Source organism: Mastigoproctus giganteus, chromosome 2, assembly GCF_048544385.1.
Source record: "Mastigoproctus giganteus isolate SK-2022 chromosome 2, ASM4854438v1, whole genome shotgun sequence".
In the NCBI taxonomy this organism is placed as follows: Eukaryota; Metazoa; Arthropoda; class Arachnida; order Uropygi; family Thelyphonidae; genus Mastigoproctus; species Mastigoproctus giganteus.
In genome coordinates this window covers 123,847,587-123,869,974 of record NC_143576.1, presented here as the reverse complement: position 1 = coordinate 123,869,974, position 22,388 = coordinate 123,847,587, and the positions used below count along the sequence as shown (strand labels likewise).

The 22,388-nt window shown below is 35.4% G+C and overlaps 1 protein-coding gene across 1 annotated transcript in view; it reads left to right on the top strand.

Moving 5' to 3' along the window:
- Window positions 1-1,845: 1,845 nt before the first annotated feature.
- The window catches only part of LOC150089540 (abnormal spindle-like microcephaly-associated protein homolog), a 309,620-nt gene continuing 289,077 nt past the window's right edge, over window positions 1,846-22,388 (top strand). Inside the window, exons 1-2 of the mRNA XM_090390020.1 lie at window positions 1,846-2,038; window positions 10,687-10,923. Coding sequence (XP_090246146.1) covers window positions 1,846-2,038; window positions 10,687-10,923 — 430 coding nt within the window. The remainder of the gene's footprint in view (window positions 2,039-10,686; window positions 10,924-22,388) is intronic.

Genomic DNA, 22,388 nt, shown 5'->3' with positions numbered 1-22,388 from the left:
TTTTTTTTATTAGGCTCATCAGAATGCATAATATCTAAAGATTACAGCAGATTTTCTATAGGTATAACTCCAACAAAAAATTCGCAGACTTTAATGAAGTCAGGAATGACAGGTAAGGGCTCTCAATTAATATTGTTTTTACAGTAATCTTTTATAATAACTAAATTCATTGATAGCATATGTAAAGATAATTATTTCACTATTTTATCTGTATTAATCAGGAATATCCATATGTCTGACTGATCTGTTGTATGTTGAAATTTGGTTGATAATAAATTGAAAACAAATTTTTATAAAATGAATAGTATTCTATTTAAAATTTAACTTGCACATTTCTTTTAGCTACAGTCTAATCTGGTAAAGTCTTGTATTGCATTTATAGTTTATAAAAGATTATCCAATTAAAATTGAATCCAGTTTGCAATACAATTTTTCAATAAAAATGGAATACAATTTCATTTGAACTGATGATTGAGAACTGATGATTGAACTGATGAAAAATTGAGAATTGAATCTGCACCATGAATGGTGCAGATTCAATTCTCAATTTTTTGCTTTAGTCTTATTTGTTCCAGGCATGTTTGGATATTTATTATTGAATCTTGCAGATAGCTGTACCAAGGTATTGCTATCTGCATCAGGGTAAACATGATGAGGCTGTGGATCCTTTCTGTAAGGCAATTCAGTCGAGCATGTGTTTTGTTGTTTGTGCTGCTAACGTGGCAGTAATATGCCTTAAGTGTCTCTGCATAAAAGATGCAGCCTATTATGTAGAAGAATGGCAGTGACATTTCTGCACTTCACTGGCCTGTATTCCATTATTCATTCTGAACAGCTGAATGAATATGTTGCTGTCAGTTTAATTACATCCATTTGAGTGTATACTGTTTGAGCAAGTGCAATGCCGATGGCATTCTTTCTCTTGCTCAGGCTACGCATGAGGGAGAATAAATTCAAATTGAGTAAGGATGGTTTCAGGGGAGATGCATAGAAGTGGCTTTAGCCAGCGGATAGTTGATTGTTGGAACAAACTTCCATCTGTTGTTGAGGAAATGCAAATAGTTTGAATAAATTATAGAAAGAACTAGACAAACTATTAGAGAGGCTGGAGTTTTTTTTTTTTTTTGGGTGATGCTGCATAAGCTTTCTTTCTTACATCATAATGCCGCTACCAGCCAACGTCCATTTACTGTCCAACTTTAAACTCGCAGAACTAACTTTTCATCTTCCTCGTTTATTCATTCAACTGCCATTTTCTGGAACAACCTTTCTTCATATGTATTTCCTAAAAATTGCAGTCTACAGAAGTTCAAGTCCAATGTCAACAAATATCTTCTCAACCTCCAACCCAAGCAGGGTACTAAGTACTATAGGTTCTAATACCTCTCCTTTGGGGTTTACATAAAAAAAAAAAAAATATTTCATGAAAATATTTACTGAATGGAAATGGCATAATATTGTGATTGACTCCCTATGGTGCATCATTTTTATATTAATATATTTAGCATACTATTAAGTAAATTATTATTCCATATTGTTCAGAAAACATGATTTTCTGCATAGTAGGAGTACATCATGGTATTACAATCAGTTGTCTGCGGTATCATCAGAGAAATATTCTGCACAAGCTATAGATTCCCGGTTTATTCACTTGTATAATGAACTTATTTTTAGGACTCAGCTAAATTAATATAATTCTGTATATGAAACATCTAGATAATTATTGGAAATTTCTGTAAAATGAATGACTTATTGTTTCCTTTTATGAAAAATATTTATTTCTTATTGCATTTAGTGTTTAATAATAGTGTCTAGTGTTTTTGTGTTTAATAATAGTTATAATAAATGTGTATTACTGTGGAGAAAGTTAAATTTTTCACTTTTCTAGCTATTCCCCATCATCCTAATCCTTTTGCTGCCAAAAACATGTATTATGATGAACGCTGGGTTCAAAAGCAAGAATTTGGATTTTCACGGTGGCTGAATTTTATTTTGGCACCACCAGAAGGCTTTTCTACAGTAAATGAAATGGATAAAGGTATACATTTCTTTACTCTTCCACCATTGTTTTTAAATGAAATATGTAGATGGAATTATTGTTTCCCCCTTTTTTTATAAGTAAAATTTTGTTATTAATCATCAGAATATCCAGTGGGTGTAGAGGTCACCATGATAGTATAAATCAATCCTTCTATTACAGCCTTCCATCCACTATTATATTCACCTTTCATCCTTGCTATTTCACTATTCCTTTCATCTGCTGTGATGCTTCCTGTTTCCTGCTAGATTTTTATCCCTGTATAGAGCAAATCCAACTTTCCACTAATGCTTTCTTAACACCACTGATCCCCATCCTCTTGTTGTGCCTGTAGGCCTATTGCCTTTAATTTTTTTATTCAGATATCTGCTAAGCTAATCTTGCTTCTCTCATCCTTTCTACATGCACCTACCACTTTAAGTTTGCTTATCTGTTATTGGACGTTGGTTACATCAGTATTTTTTTTTGGATCACATCATTATTATTGATGGTATTTGTAGTATGGTCTTACCATTGCTTTCATCCATTGGTTCCCTTTATTTTTTTTAAATAAAAGGAACCAATGGATGAAACCAATGGAAAAAAATTATCCTAAGGTTTCCTTAGGATCATTTTTATTAAATTATGAATGTGTCCTTGTGGAAAACAGTAAGATATTTTGTTTCTTAAAAATTTAGAATAGTAATACATATTCATTTAAAATATTTTCAATAAAAAAAATTTTAAATAGTAAAGTATTTTAGATTCACTCATATCAAACTTAACTTTTGAAGACTTGTTTTCTTCAGTTTCATTCAGCTTGTTACATTTTATTTTATTCCTTTGTTAAAGCCACATTTACTTATTTCATACATTGTTGTTATGATTTAATTTGTGTAAACCCCTCTAGCTTGGTTGTACCGGGGTTATTACCCCTACTTTATTTGACCAGTATTCTGGGGGGGGAGGGACTTGCATACATAACCAAATTTAGATAAAATTTTTGTATGTGGCTTAAATGACTGCCATTTCTCACTGCTGAGTGAAAGTGGTATGTGTTGACATGGAAACATTGTCATTATTGATTAATCAAAAAGCTTGACATCACTGTTGTTAAAGCAGTTATTAATAGTAATGTAAAGCATTATATAGTTTTTTTTTTTAATTCTGGCAACAGCATCTCTCAGTTTGGCAATTTTATTGCATTGCTAAGTGATGTGCCCCAGTGGAACTGCATCAGAGTTCAAATAATTTTGTAAACATTCCTTACTAGCAATGGTGAACATATTAACACATTGTGCCATCTGCTCCATGTGTAATACATGGCCCACCCAATCTAAGTAGCATTAGCATTAGTGGAGGCATATGATGCAAGACAGCAAGCTTATGCAGCATCAGCAAAAAAACCACCCATTTCACCCCTCCATTTGTTCCAAATGCCTGTCCAGCTCAGCCTTAAATTTATTTAGACTATCAACTTCCACAACAAAAGATGAAAGTCTGTTCCATCAATCAACTACCTGCTGGCTAAAGGCAAATTTCTGCACATTTATTCTACAACTGTCTTTCCTCAATTTGAATCTATGTCCACGAAGAGCAGTGTCCATTGATTACCATTCTCTGTTGTCTCCCACTCAACCATCCCTTTATCCATTGTATCAACTTACCCTTAATGCCATACTTATCCAGTTTGTACAGCAGTTTTCCATGTGCAGCAGTATCAAAAGCTCTCCTGAAATCCAAGTATATGATATCAAAATTATTTTTGGCATTCAGTTCCTTTGTGACCACATCATAGTATCCAATAAAATTGGTCACACAAGACTTCCCTTTAACAAACCCATGCTGTGTCTTAACTATTGCTGCAGTCTTGTCTAGATGATCCTGCAGTGCTTCTTTAACCAGTGATTCCATTATTTTCCCTGGAACACAAGTTAAACTAACAGATCTATAGTTACTTGTCACCTTTTGAACCCCCTTTGTGAATTGGTGATACATTTGCACACCTCCAGTCCATGGGAAACTCCCCTGAGTCGAAGGAAGCTCTCATAATTATGCAGCAAAGAATGTGGTTTGCTTACATTCTTTGCTGCTGCCTTTAATATAACTGGATATATCCCGTCCACCCCAAGGTTCCTTTTTTATGTTTTACTTCAACAATTTCTCCTCCAGTTTGCTCTCAGTTATTACAAAATCACTTAGCTCCGTGTTAGAGTTTGATAAACTTCTGGCACTCCGCTCTTTGAATAACTCCTCATGTGTGAATGAAAATACTCATTCAGTTTATCAGCTGCCCTAGCATGATCATCAATAGTCAACCCATCTATGTTAAATGGTGCAATCTGATTCATCCCTTTCCTTCTAGAGTTTACATAAGTAAAGAACTCTTTGAATCCTTTGCCAAGGATTTCTCGTAATCTGTCTTTGCCCGCCTAACCTCCTTTGTGACTTGATTACAGACTAGTTTATATCTGCCATAGACTTCTGTGTCACCTGATACTTTATATGCATACATTTTTCTTCTCTACCACAAGCCTTATTAGTTCATCTGACATCCATTTAGGCCTAAACCTTGAACAATATTTTTTAGTTGGAATGAAAAGCCTAATAGCTTCCAGAATTAAGTCCCTGAAGGCTTCCCATTTAGAATTCAATGTTGGTAACATCATCAGTTGATCCCACTGTACAGAATTTAAAAACTGTCTGCGACCTCTGTAGTCACCTTTACGAAAGCAAAAGCCGTTCCCTTTATCCTTGATGGTAGTTACATCTTTAATTAATTCCCACATTAGTACATTGTGATCACTCATCCAGTGTTTCCTTTATCTGCAAATTCTTAATGCAAGAATAATCACTGCTGATAATCATATCAAGAGTATTACTCCCTCTGGTTGCTTCTCGAACATGTTGCTGTAGAAAACAGTCATCCAATAAAGCCACAAAAGTCTTGCTAATGTGCAAATGACCAACGCACAATTTCCAATCAGTATTTGGAAAGTTAAAATCTCACATTATAAGATATTCTGATTTACTGGCCCACTGTATTTCTCTGCACAATTGCTCATTATACTCATCAGATTCATTAGGCCTATAACACATATCTACTCATTTTTCCTTTCCCAATGCTTATGTCACACCAAACAGACTCAACATTGCATTGTCCACCAACATCAATTGGATGTACCTCCTTAGATTGTGTTTCTTAACTAACAGCATAACCCATCCTCCCTTCCTGTCCTGTCTATCCTTCCTGTACACATTGTACTCCCCAAATTCAATTCTGCACTGCTCATGTCTGTGTGACACCACGTCTCTGATATCCCATCTAGACTAGCACATCAAATTTATTAACTATACTCCTAGCATTGGTGTACATGCAAGTATACATGCACCTGTTTCTACTCTTAGTTACTCTAACACAGCCCATGTATTTTTTTGTTCCACTATGACTCCCAGCAGACATGGAAATCTCCATTGCTTTGCTTTCCAGGCTGCTGCTCATTTTAATAGCAGCACTGCAAGAATCACTTTTGCCTCTGCCTGTGGCCACTGTTAACCTTTTAGTCTGTGTATCTCCACCCAAGCTAGCAGTTTTCTGTTCCACCTAACACCGCCTCGATAGCATCAGCAAATATTCTTGCAATCTTTCTATTTAAGTGTACCCCATCCCTGTTGAAGCAGTCTCTCCTGTCAACAAGCACAGACTAGGCTGAAAAAAATTCTACCCCTTGAGCCTTGCACAGTCTCTCCAGTGCCGAATTGATTGACAAGACTGTCATCATGTACTCCCTCCTGTTGCGTCTGGGCAGAATTGCAGACACTTTCACATTCAACCCTAACTTGCGACTTTTTTTCAACATTGATCTGTACTTGTTGAGTAAATCTGCAGATCTCTTACTCTTAATGTTATTAGTTCCAACGTGTACAATATCGCCTTTCGTGCCCTTAAAAGATATCTGCTCTACAATGTCATCAACTTCCTGGTAGAAATACCCTGTTCTTGTTCCACCTATCCTTCTTGCATAGTATGTTTCCTGTCTCCCTGACAGTAGTCACTAACAATAACTAGTTCCTTTGGCACCAGCACATTCTGCCTTGGAGAATGCCTCTGTGTTGCCTGATGCACAGGAGTGAGCTCTGCTCTTGAGCTGGGCAGCTGAGAGCTTGATGGATCTTTCATATTAATTTCTTGAAGGGCATTTACCCTACACCTCAAGCTCTCATAAATGCCCATCAGAACACTGAGTTGGTGCCTAATTTCTTGACACTCTAGACACCCAGCACACAGAAAGGTATCCTCCTTTGCTAGATCATGTCTTGTTTCAGAAAGGTTGGCAAACATTTCGCACATTTTTTTGAGACTGATGCATTGGAGAATTGCCCCATTCATTTTTACTGAGTCACAGCACTCTCACTAGTCTGTGATCTTTGCTTTGCAGCTCTGGTCTGGGTCATGATTTCCACTTAAATACAATTTAATTAACAATGAAATTTAATAACATTAATAATATTTTTGATTAATTGATAATACTATAATAAGCTAACAGGTTCCTAACGAGTGCTTCGTATTACGCTATCTAGTTTTACTTTATACCTTACGCTATCAGTTTGAGATATATATACGTTACGCTATTTCTTATTAACTACAATATGGTGGCTAGTTCAACAATATTGGACAACAATATTAACTTCCAAAATCACTAGTTTAAATTCAAATTCAAAAGTTTAAATCCCATCTAAGTAGCATTACTGTAATGATCTTCACTTGTCCTCATTGCAAATCCTGTTGACCTCTGTAAACAGGCATTTGTGCCAATTACACTTAAATTTTGATCCAGGGATTTTGAAAATATACCTATTAAAGTGTTCGTATAGGAGAGTATCCATTTTGCAGAGGTTGTTTAACATGTCATTTCTAATACTTCTAGCTGGGAGCCAACACGAGTGTCCACAACAGAGGGGTCCCTTTTAGAGAGATGTTCATTAACACTGGGGCGACGCACCAGTGGATCACTGCTCTAATGTCCACTGGGCAAAGTGATCCACCGGTGGGTCGCTGCAGCTAATTTTCATCAGACATTGTGACCCACAGGTGTCTTGTTGTGCTGTGTCTTGTTCAGTTTTGGCATTAAGTACCCAGTGTTTAAACACTTTATTGGATTCACCCATCCTCCATATATATTTATCTGTCAAGTGTCAGCCCAGGATCAATATTTTTTTTATTTTTTGAGGTTTTTGTGGGGTATATAAAATTATAGTAGTTGGAATAGAAAAAGGAACCAATAGTTGACAGTTTTATTTCAAATATAATTATTTTTGTTTACAGTGAATTATGTTGAGGCATTCCAGATACAAAGCGGGTTGATTTTTGCAATCTTGACAAAATGTTTTAACTTTTTTTGCCTTCCGGTCTGCTTCTTTCTTTCCTTCTTGTAACACTCCCTGCAATGTTTCCTAACTTTCCTTGCTTGACCTTCCACTTTACAAAAAGTATGAATTCTGCCAGGCGTCTTTGTTGCTTTTGTAGTAGTCTTGCTATTCAATAAACTGTATATTATACTTTCTTGGAATTGAAGGATGGATAGACTATTATTTGTCCCAAATTTACTCTGTACCACCCATGCATTGACTAGCATGGCACCAAAGATGATCTCCATTGCAGCTTTTTTATACTATTTTGTAGTTTTACTCAGGCTGCTATAATATGATGCCATATGGTCAGATATATCCACTCCCTTCTTTGCTTGATTGTGGCTGATGATAATATCGGGTTTCTTGATTTTTTTTTTTTTTCCCTTCCTTTCTATTCTTTCCTGTCTCAATAATTTTACACTGAGTTTTGCATGTTGTTAGTGTCATTACTGGTCTTTTATCAATCCTCATGAGCAATTGTCTCCCCGTTTCATTTTTTCCCCTGTAATATTCCTTGATATTCCTTTTCGATTGCTTCTTAGAGTCCCACAGGTGTAAAAATTATCCGAATAAAGAATATGTTCTTCATTGAGCAGATTAGCAATCAGTTTCATTGAGATGGCATGGGAATGTCCTTTACCTTCCACTGATTCACCCTTTCCGGGGTGCCTCTGTAGCCAGGTGGGAAGGAGCAGTAGTGCGTATCACATGCTTCTTGATTAGACCAGGGTTCGAGCCCGTCACCACCAAATACGGAAGATGCGGAAAGGTCAGGGAATGATCACCACATATCCCGGAGCAATATGGCCTTAGTTGCTAATGCTCCTAAAAACCAAAACAACAACAACCCTTTCCGGTATAAATAGAGATTTCACGAGTATCTCCTTTGGGCAAACATAATTTATAAAATTTGATCCCATATTTATGAAATTTGTTAGGGATGTACTGGCGAAAGAGTAGCATCTGTTGGGTTCAGTCACCATCATCTGAAGGATATCATTGGTTAGAAGCAGTTTGTATGTGTGGTAAGGTTGGTTCAAATCAACATCAACAAGGATTTCACCATTTTTATTATATTCATTAATTGAAATTTTAGTTTTTCCTACCTCTTGCTAAATAACATTTTTCAGACTTAGATGCATTGGAGATTACTTGAGAATTTGGATCATTGATTTCATGATATTTATCACTTTCATCAGATTCTTCTGTGGTTTGGATCTTATCATCGCCATCACTGTAATTGGAATATATGTCTGAATCATCTAATTCTGACCTGTCGTCGGATTCATCACTAAAGAAATATTGTCGCTTCTCTTTTGTCCACAAGTCCAACTCTGTTCTTGGTGTCCCTGGACGATTTTCATCATGATTTTGGGCACCTCTTTCTTTCAAAAGAGGTACATCTGAATCATCACTATCACTTATATTCATCAAACATTCATCTTTAGCTCGTTTTCCGTAAAAAGAGGAGGGGTTCATTTCAAAACTTTTTAGAAATAGGGGTATCTATAAATACGACAAATGAAAATTCGAAATATCTAAAAAGTTTACCTCGATCTCTAGATTATAGTGATAAATGAAATGTTCTCCACACGTGCACATATTTGAAATGAATCAGTATGGAGGCAATAACTATTGTCAGTCTCGCAGAGTATGAACAAATTGGAAAACAATGCTCATGGCTGTACCAGGAAGTAATTCGACCATGCGCATTGGTGACTCACTGGCGCTTATCCCCGTTCATTGATAATAATTAGCGCCACAGGGCGGGGTGAACCACCAGTGGGTTGCTATCAAATTTTCACCAAAAAACAAGTGACAACCTATTTTTCTTGCACATACTGTGCTATTTGTCACTTAAATGAACCGAATTATAAAAAAAACAGTCGTCATTTGGGAAATAAAAGTTGAGTCTGTCTCTTAGATAACATGCATTTATTTAACTAAAGTTAAATAAATGCATGTTAAGGGAGGTTTCACTGTACTTTATAATATGCTTCTACAAAGTTATTGAATCCTAAATACAAATTCTTGCTACATAACTGCCAACCCAATCGCATTCATGAATGTGTGCATGATTTTCTTTATGCTTTAAAAACTGGAAAATGTTTGCTTTGAGTACTGTATGCAGCTATGAATTTTCAGTTTCTAGTATTAGCCATATGGTATAAGGAAGTTCCAAGTTTTTCCTGTATCAGTTAAAAAAAAACAACTGTTTTTCCATTTGCATTAGCCAAAAAAAAAAAAAAAATAATAATAATCCCATTTCACACATCCATTCGTTCTAAAAATTTGTCCAGTTTTTCCTTGAATTTATTTAGCTTCTAAACAATTACTCATTGTGTGTAAATCCCAAATCTGGCCTACCCTGGAATGTTGGTCCCGCATCTGGGGTAGGTGCTCCCAAAGTCTTCTTGACTCATTTCAAAAGAGGTAGTCAGGTTAATTAACAATCCATCTCTTATATGCTCTGTTTTGTAGACATTTTTGTTTCTGCTTCTTGCTTTTTCTCTAGATACTTCTGTAGGCACTGTTCTTCTGAATTGGAATCTGTAATTTTCCCACTCTTTTCCAAATTACCTCAAACAGTCAGTATGTCTTACTGTCCAACTTCAAACTCACAGAATTAACTTTTTCTCATTTATCCCTGCTACTTCTGTTTTCTGAAACAACCTGAACATTCATCCCTAAAATTACAGTCTATAAAAAATTCAAGTCTAATGTCTACGCAGTACTAAGTATTGTGGGTTCCAGTACCTTTTGAAGGGAGACTATGTAGAAAAGTAGGATATTTCAGTGAAGTGTCATGCCATGTAACAATCCTATCTCATGGATTTTATTTCTGAATTGCACCTGTATTTTGTTTTGCTTACTGATTTAATGAAAACAAATGTTTAATATTGGTTATGTATGCAATCTGCATTGCAGTGTGGAGTAATGAGCACAAATCTGAGTGGGGGCTGCATGGTTAGTATTAAATTTTTAAGCTACTTTTATGCTATCCTGCACAACTACAATATTTAAAAAATTTAACATAAGGTTAAAATGAGTAAAGTACAATCTAGTGACTTTTCTTATTTTAATATAGTTAATCTATTATTAATTTTTTTTAATGATTGTAATTGTGCAAGATAGATTAAAATGTATTTTAATATTAACCAATACAGTGTTTGGCGTTTCTTCTCAAATTCAAATTAATCTTTAATATTAATATATTTTTTATATTTATAAATTTTAATAATTTAGTTTGTTTCCAGTTGATGCAGTCAAACTGTGGGTGGAAGGAACTAGGGCTATTCCAATTCGAGCTCCAACTAAAGAAGAAATGTCTTTAAATTTATATACTGCAATAAAAAGACTGAATCTTTTAAGAAGCACATCATGCATGCTTTATCAGTCTCAGCCTATAGTTATAGTAATTTCCCAGTTAGAGACAGAAATTGAGACTAAAAAAATCATTGTTAGAAAAGATAAAGATCTTCATGCTGACTTGGGTAAGATCTGTTTCTGTTTTTTTTTCATAAATTGTGGAAGTATTTTAAAAGCCATATATTTTTCATTTAAACTATTGTTGTTTAAGACCTAAGTTATTTAATTTCTTGAAATCAGTTACAATAAGACCTTGATTATCTGTGGTGAATAGGCCTGAGACTGTCTCAGGGATAACAGACATCTCTAATAATAAAAACAACTTTTTTTCTTTTTTTTTGCTAAAAAAAACCCCAAAAAACTGTATGGTATTTATTATCCATAAAACGATGCAGTAAAAAGATGTATGGAGTAATTTTAAAAGTTTTTATTAAACCAACCAGTACTTTAGTAGATATGTATAAAATATGCATTATATGTAGTATGTACTAAAGAAATTTGTAATTTTATTTTCTCATGTCATTTAATTAAACTATTTAAAAAAGTTCTATATGCACTGGCTGATGCAGTTGCATTTTTATACAATGCTGTTGTTTTTATTATTTATACAGCCATACTAAGGCCATATGGCACTGTTATATTAAATGCATAACATTCCATTTGTTATGATTCCCAGAAAATTCAAAAGAAAATTCCATCCATAAGATTAAGATGGTCACTGTTAATGCAAGTTTGAGCAAGTTCATTCATGTAGTGAATTAGCAAAATGCATATTATTCAAATTGTGTACTTCACCATGCACTAAATTTGAAATAAATTTTGAAAAATTTTCAAAATAAAGTGAATGATATCATCTAATATAAGCATATTTTTCAAATTTTTTAAAACTATTTATACCTGTACTAAACAGAAATATGTGCGCATGCATATTTTAAATTTTGTGTGTGTTTAATAGTTTTTAACCTGGAAAATGGAAGTGCTAACAGCTTCATCTTTATATTTTATGCCTATGTTTTTTAATTTTCAACAGAATTAATTTTTTTTGAAGGCATTAAAACATAGCATTTTTAAATCTTTAATTTTTTTATTAAAAACTAAAAAAAAAATTCATATAGTAAGTATTGCAATCCATTAAAAAAAAAGTTGAAACATTGGCATACTCTTAGCAGAATTAAAAAAAAAAAAAAAAAAAATATATATATATAACCTTTTCCAGATATTAAGAAGAAAGTTTACACTTGTCAGGCGTAGTGCCACCATGTTTGTAACAGTTAGGGCACCAGGACTGATTAATGGATCACAGGATAGGTTTATAAAGGGGAAGTGCTGACCAATGTAGTTAATTATTTACTGCAATTTCAGCAGCAAAGCTTTTGATATGTTTCCTCATAAAAGGCTATTTATATAAGCTGGAGCAAATTGGGATTACCGGTAAGATTCTTTATTGGATCAAGGACTGGCTAGAAGACAGGAGACAGTAGTAATAAATGAACATTCCTTGTGGTGGACCAGTGCAGCAAGTGGAGTTCCTTAGAGATTAGTATTGGGGCCACTACTATTTCTCATCTTCCTTAATGACTTTGATAAAGGTGGGCAGGCTGAGTTGTCAAAGTTTGCTGTTGATTCAAAAGTTTTCTGTAAAGTGGTCAGTAATCAGTGCCATTTTTCTTCAGAGTGATTTAGGTTGGTTCTGCAAATGGTTTGCCATGCTGGTCCAGTGCGGGTTAGCAGATCGACTGCATTTAGCAGTCAGGGGCTTGAACCCCGGTCTACTCAAAGAGAGTGTGCTACTGCATTGTAGTTTATTGCTTCTAAATGTAAAGTTTTACACTTAAGTAACAGAAATCTTCCTGTTACTTAGGAGCTTGGGGAGCCAGGTGGGTAAGGTGCCTGCCTGGCAACCCAAAGGTCGCGGGTTTGAATTCCGCCTCGGTCTAGGATAAAAGTACTGCAAAAACCTTGGGAGGTGCACTATGGCCACAGAAGCCGATGCGCCAACAACTACCAAAAAAAAAAAAAAAAAAAAAAAGGAGCTTGGGGGTTGAGAGTGGATTTAAGTGGTTCAGGAGGAAAAAAAAAACAAACCTAAGAGGTTAATGATTCAGTCAGACATGAAATTTTCTATGTAGTGTAAACAAATGGCTAGGAAGGCACAAGCATCTTGTTTGTGATACATGAGATCTTCACAAGTAGGGAAAAGGATGTCGTTGTTCATCTATATAAGACAATGCTGAGATGCATTTGGAATGTGTTTGGGTCTGGAGACCATATTTGAATAATGATATAGAAAGGGTTTAAAGAACGACAATCAAGAAGATTAGTGAAGTGTGCTAATCAATGCCCATATGAAAAAAAAAAAAAAAAAATTTGAAGGTGAGGACCAAAAGTTTGGCAACTTGGTGGGGGGGGACCTGATAGAAGTATATATTTATACCTCTATCAGGTATAACTGTACAGTTAATTTGGCCTGTGAAGATATTCCTCCCATTTTTGTTATCCTAGTGTTTATCACACAAGACCACTTAAGTATGAGCTTATGTAGCATCATCCAAAAAAATAAAAAATAAAACCACAATTTGTCACGTCCATTGCCTCTAAAGGTTTGTCCAGTTTCTCTTAAATTTATTTAAGCTATCAACTTCCACAAAGACAGATGGAAGTTTGTTCCAGCAATCAACTATCCGCTGGCTAAAGGAAAATTTCTGCACATCTGTTCTACAGCTGTCTTTCCTCAATTTTTAATTTATGCCCTCTCAGGTATGTAATCTGAGCAAGCAGAAGAATCGTGTCAGAATTCAGCGTGCTGAACGCATTCAAGGCCTTATACACCTCAGTCAGATCACCCCACATGTCTCTGGCCTTCAGCCATGCAATTTGCAGAACATAGCCTTTCTTGTTAAAAGGACCCACCTTCGCTCCCCTCACCAATCTTGTTTCCTTTCTCTGTACATGCTCAAGCAACTGTACATCCTTAATAAAATGAGACCTCCAGCCCTGTACGCAGTACTAAAGGCATGGCCTGACTGTTGCCTTATACAAAGGGATAATCACCTCCTTTTTCCTTGCTAGCAAAATTCCTGTATATCATTGACAGTACCCCACGTCCTGCTCTGGCAGTCTGTCTGCATTTCTCAGAAAACTTCATATCTGATTGCACAATTACTCCCAGGTCGTTTTTGTATTCTACCACCCTAAGTGTAGTATCAACATATAACCCCAGATGCAGTACTTTGCATTTGTCAATGTTAAACTTGTGGCAACAAGCCTGATATACCTTCATCAATATCATTGATAAATATACAAAACAACAGCGGCGGGCCCAACATCAGACCTTGGACTCCACTAATAACATTAGTCCACGAAGAGCAGTGTCCATTGATTACCACTCTCTGTCGTCTCCCACTCAACCTTCCTTTTATCCATTGTAGCAATTTGGCCTCAATGCCATACTGCTCCAATTTGTACAGAAGTCTTCAATGCACAACAGTGTCAAAAGCTTTCCTGAAACCCAAGTATATGATATCAAAATTATTTTTTGCATCCAGTTCCATTGTGACCACATCATAGTATCCAATCAAATTGGTCAGAATCTTTCCTGTTAATAAGCACAGACAAAGCTGAGAAAAATTCTACCCCGCGAGCCTTGCACAGTCTCTCCAGCACCAAATTGATTGACAAGGCTCTCATCATATACTACCTCCTATCATGTCTGGGCAGAATTGCAGACAATTTTAAATTCAACTCTAACTTACAGGGTTTTTTCAACATTGACCTGTACTTGTTAAGTTATTATCCAATGTCCTACTCTTGATATCATTAGTACCGACATATACAACAATATCACACTTTGTGCCCTTAAAATATTATTTGCTCTACAACATCATCAATCTTTGCCCCTGGCAGACATACCTTGATCCTGTTCCACCTATCCTTTTTGTACAATATATTCCCCGTTTCCCTGACAATAGTGTCTCCGAAAACAACTAGTTCCTCTGGGACCAGTGCATTCTGCCTTGGGGATTGCTGCTGTGTTGCCTGATCTTCAAGTGCAAGCTTCTGGCGCTGATGTGGTCAGCTGAGAGCTTGATGAGCCCCTCAATTTAAATCCTTTGAGGGCATCTGCCCTATTCTTCAAGCTTTCATATTGGCCCAATCAACACTTGAGTTGCCACTTGAGTTTCTCACACTTGTTAAATCGAGCACACACAAAGACATTACACTTGGCAATATCATGTCCCATTCCTGATTACTCCACAAACATCAAACAAGCATTAAACAACCACCCATCTCAATTCTCCCCTGAACCACAGCACTCCCACTAGCTTGAGCCTTTTGCTTTGCAGCTCTGGTCTGAGGCATGATTTCAATTCAATTAAAATTTCAATTCCAATACAATTAAAAATATAACACTAACTAAAGCTCAGATTCAACAAGCACATTGACAAACTCATCATGCGGTGCACCTGAAATGGAGAGCAAAACAACACCTGCATTACGTCTCAGACAGGATTACAGCAACAAAATATGTCAGGACCATTATATACTCTCCACTACTTTATGCAGCTGAGATCTGGGCATCAGCAGCACCTACGATTAGAAAATCCATCTGGGCATCGGAATATTGGCTTCTCAAATGGGTAACTCTACAAGCATAGGTTACCACCCCCATGTTCATACAACTGAAATGGTCCAGGCTCTGGGAATCCTCAGACTGCCCTCTCATTGACAAAAAAAGACTGATAATCACAGTAAAGATGTTGATCGGTCTGATCACATCTCCTTCATTCTGGGATCTCTGTAGCTGGAGGATTCCACCCACCCAGCTCAGAGCCACCCCAACTATTTGTCCCCTTCATTCACGCCTACACCTATTAGATCGTTTCCTACCATACCAGATGTTCGGATGAATCCAGGACATCAACGCTGACCTTAAGAAATTTGCTGTCAACTGACGATATAGACGTGGGATACTCGGCCCAATACCCTCCATGGACTGCGAACTTTCAGCTGCATCTGACAATTACCAAACCCTGTAACTAATACAAGGAATGGCGACCACAGCGGATGTAGTGCCACCACCTCTTGACAAAGTGTTGCAACCCATCACAACCGTCTAGACGGAAGAGAAACTGCCTCGGTTGGAGACCTCTTCTGTGAATTAATTAGTGAGCATAATGAGAAAAGAGCCTGACAGTGCTCTTGCTGCTCTCTCCCATGAATTGTGAGGATAATAGTCACTACTGTAAATTGTATATGTATTTATCATTTTCGTTTTATCCCTGTATCATTTAATGTCATCTTGTTTTTGTTCTTAAATGTCTTATGGTATTTAATGTTTTTGTAACACCTCTTAAATGTAAACCTCTGGCCTTTTGGCCATGAAGGGAAAGTTGCAATCCTTAATCTTGTAACCAGTTGCAATCAAATGTTGCAATAATGATTCTCTCTCTCTCTCTCTCTCCACAATGCAGTTATAACACTTCATATATATATATATATATATATATATTTCAGCATGAGTTTTATCTCCAACCAAGTTATGTTATATGAATTTCGTATCTCCTATCAAGTTATATGTATTAAGTTATAACACTACGTTTGTAAAATTAAGTCATATGTATTAATTTAAAAAATTAGATTTTTAAAATCTAAGTAGTTATAATAGATAATAAATTTAACAATCTATTGCCACTCAAGTGGTTCAAACTCACACTTGTTATCTATGCCAAATCACTGATTCTAAAATCTCTGCAAATATTACTGTCGTACATTACGATCTATGTGACAAGTTAAATTATTAAATCACATAAGTAGCACTATAATTTAAAATCCTCTGCTGATACTGATTACACTGCTACAAGTTTCGTAGAACAACCAGTATCTGCTATATCGATATGAAAAACAATGGCGGCAGATTCGAATGCTATTGTCGATACAATGCCAGCAGAAATTGACTCTGAGAAATCAAGTACAAACAACTTGTACAAAGAAATAGTGGGCCAGTAAATCAATGTCTTATAATGGGGATTTTAACTTTCCAGATATTGAATGGAACTTGTGGGTTGGTCACTCACAATTGGCAAGAATTTGGCGTATTTATTGGATGACATGTTTTCTAGAAACATGTTAGAGAGGCAACAACAGAGCAGTACTATTGATTTGATTATTAGCAGTGATTCTTCATGCATTAAGATTCTGCAAATACAAAAACTACTAGGTGGCAGTGATCACGGTGTACTGATGTCGAATTTACTTAAATATGTAACTACCATCAAGGGAAAGGATTTTTGCTTTTCTGAAGGAGACTACAGTAGTCTCAGACAGTTTTTAATTTCTATATAGTGGGACCAACTAATTTAACTAACAACAAATTCTAAATGGGAAGCATTCAGGGATATAATTATAAAAGCTAGTAGGTTTCATATCAACTAAAATACATCTCAAGGTTTAGACCTAAATGGATGTCAGATGAACTTTTGAGACATGTGGCAGAGAAGAAAAATGCATGTAATGCATATAAATTATCAGGTGACACAAAGCCTATGTTAGATATAAACTTGTCTGCAATCGAGTAACAAAGGAGGTTAGGCAAGCCAAGAAGATTACGAGAAGTCTCTGGCAAAGAATGCCAAGAAAAACAGCAAAGTCTTCTTTACTTATATTAACAGTGGAAGGAAGGGGTTGAATTACATTGATCCATTTGATGTCGATGATTTAACTGTTGATAATCCTGCTCAGGTTGCTGACAGGCTGATTAGGTATTTGCATCTACATTCAGATGAAGAATTCTTTAGGGAGGGGAATGTCAGAAATTCATCCAACTCTAAGATGGAGCTAAATGATTTTGTGATAACTGAGAAGAAAGTGGAAGAGAAATTTAAGTTAGCATTAGCAAAGGCACATGATGCAAGAAAGCAAGCTTATATAGCATTAGCCAAAAAAGGGAAAAAAAAAAAAAAAAATCCCTTATTTCACCCATCCACTCATTCCAAATGTTTGTCAAGTTCTGCCTTGAAGCTAAGCTATCAAAGTTTACAAAAAAAGAAAAGTCACCTGGGATGGATGAGATCTATGCAACTATATTAAGGAGACAGAAAAGGAGGTAAGCAAACTCTTAACAATAGCCATAATTATGAAAGTATCTTTGGACTCAGACTAGGTCCATGTGGACTGGAGATGTGTGAATGTATCCCCAATTCACAAAGAGGGATCAAAGGGTGACACAAGTGAATACAGACCCATCTGTTTAACTTCTTTTCCAGAGAAAATAATGGAAAATAAGTAATTCAGATCATCTGGGCAGAAATGCAACTATGTATGGATTTGTTAAGGGGCAGTTGTCTGATCAATCCTGAAATCCAAGTATACAATACTTGGATTTCAGGAAAGCTTTTGACTCTGTTGCACGTATGAGACTGCTGTACAAATTGTGGCATTAAGTGAAAGTTACTGCAGTGGATAAAGGGATGGCAGACTGGGAGAAGACAGTACTTTTAGTGGACACTGCTCATTTTGGACTAATGTTATTAGTGAAGTCCACAGGGTTTGGTGCTGGGCTCATTGTTGCTTCTCTGTTTATTAATGATAACGGTAAAGGTACATGAGGCTTAATGTCTAAGTTTGCAGATGAACAGATTGCTTTCTCAGTGAGCTCTCTATGAGAGCTAATTGCTGCAAGAAACATTGTGAAGTGTTGTATGTGCATCATCATTTGGGTTTGATGTCTGGCATTGAAAGATCTTTGAGATTGGCATTTAATTTGTAATCTATCATACAATATTAATTCACAACATATTACATAAGCTTCCTTCCTTCCTCATTTTGCCAATACTATACTGTGATTACTTGAAGGGGTTTCTGATGTACAAATTTTTAAACTATTTTATTACTGTTTTTTGATGCCTATAGTTTAAAAAAAAATATATATTGTTTATTTAAAAAGAAAATCTATTGTTTTCCTAGGGTTGCAAGTAGCAAAGGTTATTTTTGGGCTTTCTTAATGCCTGTTAAAACACTGAAATCTTTGTGCCATTTCAAATTTGAGAAATTGCCTTTGAAGAGACCTTTCATTCATTTTACTTGTTTTTAAAAACAGATGCAAGTCCCATGATAGAAATAATTAGTATTTACAGACAACAGTATTTAATAAACACATTTGGAAAATTTACTTTTGTAAATTTGGAATCTCATTCTGAGAGTTAAATCATCATTGGGTTGCCAAATGCTTTACTGATGATGATATGATTGCCTTGAGTGCTGTCATCACGTGACAAATAGACAGTATTATACTTTTTTTTTTTTGTCCCTTTTTAGAAAAAGGACTACTTGTTTGTAATGTATACTGAGGAAACTGGTAGTTGCAAAATATGAGAGATCACTGCCTTTGAAAATACTTTTCTTTCCTCTTGCTTTACCTGTTCTATAAAAATCATTTCAGGTCCTATTATAGAAATAATTACTATTTACAGGTAGATTAAAAGTATTTAATAGCTCAGAATTGGAAACTTTATTGTTTATTAATTAAAAGATCTTTGATTTAGTGCAATGTTAATCTAATGTGGAGAAGTCTGGTATTGGGTCGGGTACCTGCAGAAAACCATGGGTTACCCCCAATGCAGGACAGGTGTGGTTTCAATTTTTTAATGTAAATAATTTAGTATTAATAGTGAAAAATGAATCATTCTTCCTCAATTTGAATTTATGCTCCTGCATGTAGTCTGAGCAAGAGGAAGGATGCCATTAGCATTGAGTTTTCTCAGTTCATTCAAAGCCTTAACTCAATAAGATCAACTTGTAGGTGCTTTGTCTGTAGATGCTGCAATTTGCAAAACTGCCTTTCTTGGTAAGTGCTCCTTCCTTCCTAAAATGAGGCCTCCAGAGCTGTATCCAGTACTCAATAGGCAGTCTAACCATTGTCTTGTACAATGGGATAAACACCTCATCCCTGCTAGTGAAATTCCTGTATATTATTGCCAAACCCTGTGAGGTAATCTCTCAATCTGTCTGCACTACTGAGAAAACTTCATATCTGACTGTACAGTTACTTCCAGGTCCTTTTCATTTTCCACTATCTTGAGTGTATTACAGTATATGTTACTCTTGGAGTGCTGTTATCCTTGTGCATTACTTGGCATTTGTCAATGTTAAATTTCAATTGCCATTTCTGTGCCCATCTTCCTAATTTTTCTAGATCTTGTTGCATTCATTACTTTCATTAATCACCCTGCCAACCTTTGTATCATCTAAAACTTTGACATTAAGCTTGATATACCTTTATCTGTATCATTACTAAATGCAGAAAACAATGTGCCCAGCACTGAACTGGGGGACTCCACTAATAATGTTAGTACATGAAGAGCAGTGCCCATAGATAATCATTCTTTTTCTCCTGCTCAGCCCTCCCTTTATTCACTGCAGAAAGTTGCTCTTATGCCACACTACTCCAGTTTGTACAGCAGTCTTTTATGTGCAATAGTATCAAAAGCTTTCCTGACATTCAAGTATATAATATCAAAATTATTTTTTGCATCCAGTTCCATTGTTACTGTATCATAGTATCCAATCCTATTGGTCAGACAAGATCATCCCTTAACAATTCCATGCTGACTGCAGTCATGCACTCCTGTCTAGATGGTCCTGCGTTACTTCTTTAACTAGTGACTCCATTACAATTTAATTTAATACAATAATAATATCAAAAATTATTATCTGACACAGTGATAAAGTTTAAAGCAGAATTAGAGGGGCACTTTTTGCTGACGGGTTATAGCAGTGGTTTTCAACCAGGGTGCCGCAACAACATTCCAGGAGTGCCACGTAATTTGGGTTTAAGTTACTTAAACTTATTATTTTTTAATTTATATGTTTATTTCATTATAAAAAGGTGTACAGTATCTTTTTAATTTTATGGTGACCTATAATCGATGCTTACTTGGTACCTCTATATAAAGAATAAAATTATATACTGTATATATATATATATACACAGTGAATATATATATATATATACACAGTGAATATATATATATATATATACACAGTGAATATATATATATATATATATATATATATATATATTTGTATTATGAAATGTAATTTTTCTAATTATATTATTGTAAAAAATATCATATAACATATTTTTTAATATTATATATATGGTAGTAGTTGGATTTACCTTGAAGGTGAGGTATAAGCACGTGCCAACGGAAACTGGAAAAAATAATATATACACATGCAACATATAAAAATTATTAACATGTTAATTATGGGTATGTAGATACGTTGAAAGGGACTTTATCGAGGGCTAACTGTCCGTTTTATTACTATCTGTTTCTGTTATCATCATCAAGTCCAACAATATCCAAATGATAGTAAAAAGTATACATAAGTGTGGTATACAAGAATGGGAGTTCCAAAAACTTGATACCCAAGTGGGCATGCCCAAAAAATTTAAACTTTATTAAGATGTTAAGGTTATCAATGTATAATAAAGTATGATAAAATTTTGCCGTTGACTGGCATGATGACATTTAGCCCGACAGATAGCTAATTTACAAAATTAATAATTAGTATTACTAAGGATGAGATCCGTCCACTGTTATACTTATGTGTGGTAAGAGTTTAGCATTTTAATTATTAAATCAAAAAGATAGCATGTGCTAACAGAAGGTGAACGGTGGTAGAGTAGAGTATAGCTATAGTACCTCAATCCCCCTCGAATTACTAATAGTTCATGAGGTATGAAAAGTAGAGTTTTTTACAGCAGAAAGCAAGGTCAGTATAGGAAAAGGCAAAGCATAAGGTTACTTAGGATTAAACCGGGAGCGTAACTGCCCGCCTTATAGTAAGGGATCCTGGTTATTGATTAGGTACGAAAAGTTAGCAAGCATAAGCAGTCTGAGATATCTAAAAGGTCTAAAAGGATACGACTTACCACGTGTAATCAGACAGTTAGAAAGACCGAATAAAAGCGCGTATGTGATATATATGCGGCAATAGCAGTCTCAAGCGCCTACACAGGTGTTTGTAGTTAAAATCATTAAAATTTCTAAAATGCCGCTATTTATTTCAATTAATTCATTAGTATGTGGTGCCCTCTGTAGTTTTGTTATGTAAACTAATAGATGGTTCTCAAAGTAAAAGTAGAGTATGCAAAGAATATTTTCCTGCCCATGGAGTAAATATAGGTATGACTTTTTCAATGAGTGTAAGCTATATGTAACATACTCCATGGGTCGTACCTACTATATACATATATATACATGCCCAGCCAATTGCAAGGATGTCATCATGATGAGACCACGAAATGTAACCACCAAATTTAAGTGGTGTAAGTGCTGTTCAAAACTTTATCGATAATAAGCTGTGGGTTAATGTTATTGTTATGTCTTTTGTTAAGGGCTGCCAAAATAGCTTTATGTAGGTATATTTTAATGATGCCGTGTGGGAATTCGTTGTTTATTAATTTTAATCTGAAATTGTTAAGTGTATCTATAATATCATCTACCTTGCTGCATATGTTGGTTCTTCTAATACATTGCGTGATTATAATATTTCTGTGTATCCGTTTGGAGATATTGGAATTCCAATT